General features: G+C 30.9%; 1 protein-coding gene across 1 annotated transcript; it reads left to right on the top strand.

Moving 5' to 3' along the window:
* Nucleotides 1–477: 477 nt before the first annotated feature.
* Nucleotides 478–1818, top strand: LOC134692310 (serine/threonine-protein phosphatase 6 regulatory ankyrin repeat subunit B-like). The gene has a single exon (XM_063552761.1). It carries the CDS (start codon nucleotides 478–480, stop codon nucleotides 1816–1818), a length of 1341 nt encoding a protein of 446 aa, XP_063408831.1.
* Nucleotides 1819–5296: the final 3478 nt, after the last annotated feature.

Below are 5296 nucleotides of genomic sequence, written 5' to 3'. Positions count from 1 at the left end.
AACTAGTTAAAAAAAATAAGATTATTTGTTTCAGTTAAAACTGCAAAGCAGTTACAAAAATGGAGGGGAGACGATAACCATTTCGTACGTACTAAAGGGTCAGAGGCAGTTCTTGATGCTATAACAAAACGGTCATGTGTAGCTGTCATCGGAAGTTTCGGAATAGGAAAGACAGCAGTCCTCCATAACGTAGCCTTACGGATGAGTTTTGACGGTTTTATTGTCGTTCCTATAAGTTATCCGTGGGAAATAGAAATGTATAACCAATCAGTGGAGAAGTATTTATTTGTTGTAGATAACTTTTGCGGCGACACCGTTTTAAACGAGGAAAAATTTGAAGCTTGGAAAACCTGCTATGTTGCGTTTAATGAAAGATGTAAATTACTTGTATCGTGCAAATTGCATGTTTACAAAGCACTTCAACATGAAAAATTGAATAACATAGTTTTTCATGAATGCAATTTACTTTCAAACAATATGTGCCTGTTACTTTATGAAAGGCAACTTATCGCAGAAGAATATGACATTACGATTTCTGAAATTAGAGATTGTATTGAATGTTATAACTGTTTCCCTCTTTTGTGTAAATCTTTTGAAAATGAAGATACTACGGATACAAAAGCTTTCTTTAACCACCCATTCAAAGTGTTTGAGAAGCAGTTAAAAATGTTGGACACTGGTCAATTATGTGCATTATTGACCTTATTAATGTTTAATGGTGAAGTACAGGAAGTAATGATCACAGGAGATATACAACCGGCTGTAAAAGATGTAATAGAAAACACATGCAATGCCTGTAATTTGAATGCGCAAAATTCATTCATGACTATACACAAAGAACTTGAAAACTTTATTGATACATATGTCGTGAAAACGGGAGGTGTTTACCATGTCCTAAATGAGAGCATATTCAATGTCTTACTGCATTACTTTGGTCAGTTAATGACAGAACTATTAATAATGTACGCGTGTACCTCGTTTGTAAAAGAAAGGTTTCAGTTGTCAGTTCCGTCAACAAATAAGGACGATTATCAGGTGGGCTTATATGTAAATAGTGAACAAAAAACAAATACGCTACTTTCACATGTGTTATGGGATAAAATTGGTTTCAATGCAGTTATCTTGCGTAGTGACGAGTATCGCAAAAAATATATCAAGCGAATGGTAGATGACTGGTCGAAAGGATATGTGAAGGATGTTTTTGAAAATCCAAATATATATCACTTTTGTTTCTTTAAATACATTGATTCTATTGTTGGAAATGACCTCGGACATCTAATGAAAAAAACAGACATTGTTAATGGCTCGACACCTATGATTGTACACTGTAATTTTTTTTATTTTGTGAATTCTCCAAACTGTTACGACGCTGTTTTGCTTTGGCTAATTAACAATGGATGTCCAATAAATGGAGCCAATAATAATGGTGAGACGGCTGTTTTTTGTGCTGCACGCAATGGGAACTTTCATATGATACAAGTTTTGGTCGATAATAAAGCGGATTGTAATATTTGCGAAATTAAAAATGGACATTCGCCATTATTCGTAGCCTGTGTGAAAGGTTACAAAGGAATAGCAAAACTTTTGCTTCAATCTGGAGCTAACTGTAATGTGATTTCAATGGAAGGAAATACTCCATTGCATGCTGCATGCTGTAATGGACATACTTCTATTGTGACCGAACTACTTACACGCGATGCAGATTTAGGTAAAACAAATAACAACGGAGAGACACCACTCGATATGGCTCGTCTTTATGGACGTCGTCATACTCTATCAACAATAATAGGCAGCCATATCGAAATTGAATTGGATTAAAGAATAGTTTCAAATTTTGACACCACCAAGTAAAATCACGATGATTTACGTTATAATGATGTGGTCACTCAAAAGGTACTGAAAATATTTCGTGAAATGTGCATTCTTTAACTTAAAATTCATTCTTGACTTTAAATCACCTGTACACGAGATGTGTTCATACGTGAAAAATACATGTAAAAAAATGTCGGTTAGTATATAAAACTATATGTACCATGAAGTTTAGAGCGAGGAGCTTTTCAGAGCCATTTATTTAATAGCATATACCTCTTCGTCTAGTAATCTTTGAATTAGTCTTATGATAGTTTATGTTGGCTAACTTCTTTTATCACATGTGTTTGTAAAATAGAGTTGTTTAACTAAGTTTTATATTTTGTATATTTACTCACTATCATAGCAATAATATTTGTATGAACATACGACAGTTTTTTATCAATGAAAAGTGCAAATCAAGTAAAAACGCTTCTTATGGTGAGACGCGATATTTTCTAATAAGAAATTGTAATTATGCAGTACTTCATGAGGCAAAAGGTATTTTCATTCAACAAGAAAACTATCGCGTAACTACGAGATAATTATCGCGTTATTACGAGAAAACTAACGCGTAATTACGATATAAGATTTATTTCTCGTAATAAAACTATCGCGTAATTAGGAGATAAGAAGTTTTTATCTCGTAATTACTAGACAAGTATTGCATAATTACGCGATAATCATTGTTTCATCGCGTAATTACGAGATAAAAAAAAAACACTTCATATCTCGTAAAATGTTACGCGATAGGCTTTCGTACGAAGCTATTACCCTTTTAACCTATTATTAAGAAATAAGCAAAAATTAAGTTTTTTAAACTTGGTCAACTTCAAAGTAAAAGCAAAAGTTTATTTCAGTGTTATAATTGTACAGCTATGTTTTTCTTTTGTAAATATATAATTATTTGTTATATTGTAGATGCAATGTGTTTTCGTGCAGTTGCGTTTTATTTTGGCCTTTTTAACTTTTTGTATTCGAGTGCATTGATGAGTCCTTTGTAGACGAAATGTGCTTCTGGTCCAAAAAAAATATTTCAATCCTGGTTTCTCGTTTTAGTTTATTTGTTTTTATGTTACAAGTTTGATCGTTTATATCAATATACAATGTTATTTCCATTGTTTTATGCAATGAAGGTCTACATATAATAGTAATGCTGCAGTTGTTTTTATAAGTTTATGTAAATAAATTGAAAAAAAAACTTCGGTTTCTTTATAGTACAATCTGAATAAAATTTGGATCTATCATAATTTTCATTCGTATAGTTCTGGACAAAATATTCAATTTCATGATGTTTGATGTATAGGGAAAACGGTAGTATTACATTTTCCCAGCATTAGGTTGGCCTTTTGTGTACCCAAGACAGGGCGTAGGAAGTCAACTTAAGAACGCTGTGATTGGATGTATTAAAGGGTACAAGTTATTTTTTTATTTATCTATTAATAACTGCAGTATGTATATTTACAATATAAATTTTAGAACCTATTGAAATATTTTCTAGAGAATTATTCGAAAATGTTGCATAATTAGTAAAGGTTGAATCAAGTGCATTTGGTTACTATGCAATTATTCTAAAAATAGTAAAATCACGTGAAGGCCGCGTGGAGTCTGCATGCACAAAGCGTGATAGATATTGTTCGGAACCAAATTGCGTTCTGAAATTCTCTTGACTTTTTATTACTTTAGCGTATTCTCAATCATTTATTTATTTAGTATATTGATATATAATTATACGTTTCATGTTATACGAATAAGTAAATTTAAGCTAATTGCTTAACGTAAAAAATAAATTGAAATTCTTAATTGTTCTTCTAACATATTCGTATCAGATAAAAATCAGATGACATATTTTGTTTTTCATCTGTTCCGTTCATTGATAGCGGTTGATTTTGTCAGTTTGTATCGACTTTTCCTTTTTTCATTTGCTTAAGAGTTCGATATTTTTATAATATTTTTCATAAGAATAAAATCAGTTCAAATTGTATGGACCGACCCGTACGTTTCGTTCAAATTGGTGCGACGACATAACATCTATTAAATTCCTTTATATACACCTTAAAAAAAAAAGTTCTTGAATCCTGACTAAATGTTAAGTGTACATGTATAAATGCTGTTTAAATCCAAAAAATAATTCCTTAATATATTATAAAATAGGGAGATGATATATGCTTTCCAATGAGTCAACAACCCTACAAATTAAAATAAAGTGGATGTAAGCAATTATAGACAACCGTTTGTCCTTTCATAATAAGAAAAACACATACTAGTACTTTTTAATCAGGTATAAAAGGCTCAGGCACAAAAAAGAGAATAAATTCAATTGAGAAAAATTAAGGGCCTAATTCATAACAAAACAATTTACGAACACTAAACATGACAACCATGAATCAACGACAACAACTGGAAAACAGGTTCTTGACTAAGGATAAATACATAAAGAATGTGGCGGAATTAGATATAGTTCTAATTAACTTATAAAATATCAAAACAAAACATATCCAAATATCAAATTAGAGTGGTGAATTGAAACCTTCCTAGGATATTAAAATATGTGTTCTTAAAGGATTGATAAGTGTTTCCTTATCGTATATAAATTTCCGGGCTCTGTAAAAATCATCACCGTAAATATTTGGATTTGCTATTTCGTCTGAAAATTTTTTTACAGCCAAACTTGCAAACTAAATATTTTTATCTATGAACAATATCAGTCAAGATACATAGGCAATTGTCTCTTTTCTATATACCGTAATATTACATTAAGGTATAAAGATGGAAATCAGAGACAAGTGCCTGTGTCAAGGTAGCGACATCCATGACATAATAGATTACCTTAGCTGTATTTGGCAAAACTTTTAGGAATTTTGGTTCTCAATACACTTCAACTTCGTACTTTATTTGGCCTTTTTAAACTTTTTTGGATTCGAGCGTCACTGATGAGTCTTTTGTAGACGAAACGCGCGTCTGGCGTATGTACTAAATTTAGTCCTGGTATCTATGATGTCTTTGAGTTTATTTACCAGTAATACATATATTATAAAAAAAAAAAAAAATCAAATGTCAAATTATAAACAATATTTCGTTTTTTGAAAGAAAACAATGTACTTAAATGAAAATTATTTTAAAAGCGTATTTAAGGATGCTTCAAGCTTATTGTATTGGTTTTCTATACAAGTGTTCACATATTTAAAAAAAATATTTTCGGTGTTCAGTTATACATGTTATAGTTCATTGGTCAAAAGAAACAAAATTTTACAAAAATCTGTGACATAGCCCCTATGTTGTTCCATGACGTTAATAAACTGGGTATTTTAAAAAAAATCTCGTGAAAGTTTTATTGTATATTCTACGAAGTTTATCATGTTTTATTAACTTTTAAAGAACATTAGTTTATCTATCATAAACGGTCAAATTTAACCATGTAGGCAATGTCAAAAACATCTGATATACT

The sequence above is a fragment of the Mytilus trossulus genome, chromosome 12 (genome assembly GCF_036588685.1).
Source record: "Mytilus trossulus isolate FHL-02 chromosome 12, PNRI_Mtr1.1.1.hap1, whole genome shotgun sequence".
Taxonomy (NCBI): domain Eukaryota; kingdom Metazoa; phylum Mollusca; class Bivalvia; order Mytilida; family Mytilidae; genus Mytilus; species Mytilus trossulus.
This window is presented reverse-complemented; position numbering and strand designations above follow the sequence as displayed.

Coding starts and splice junctions, on each gene's coding strand:
- LOC134692310 (XM_063552761.1), top strand. CDS start 478: ATGTGCCTGTTACTTTATGAAAGGCAACTTATCGCAGAAGAATATGAC.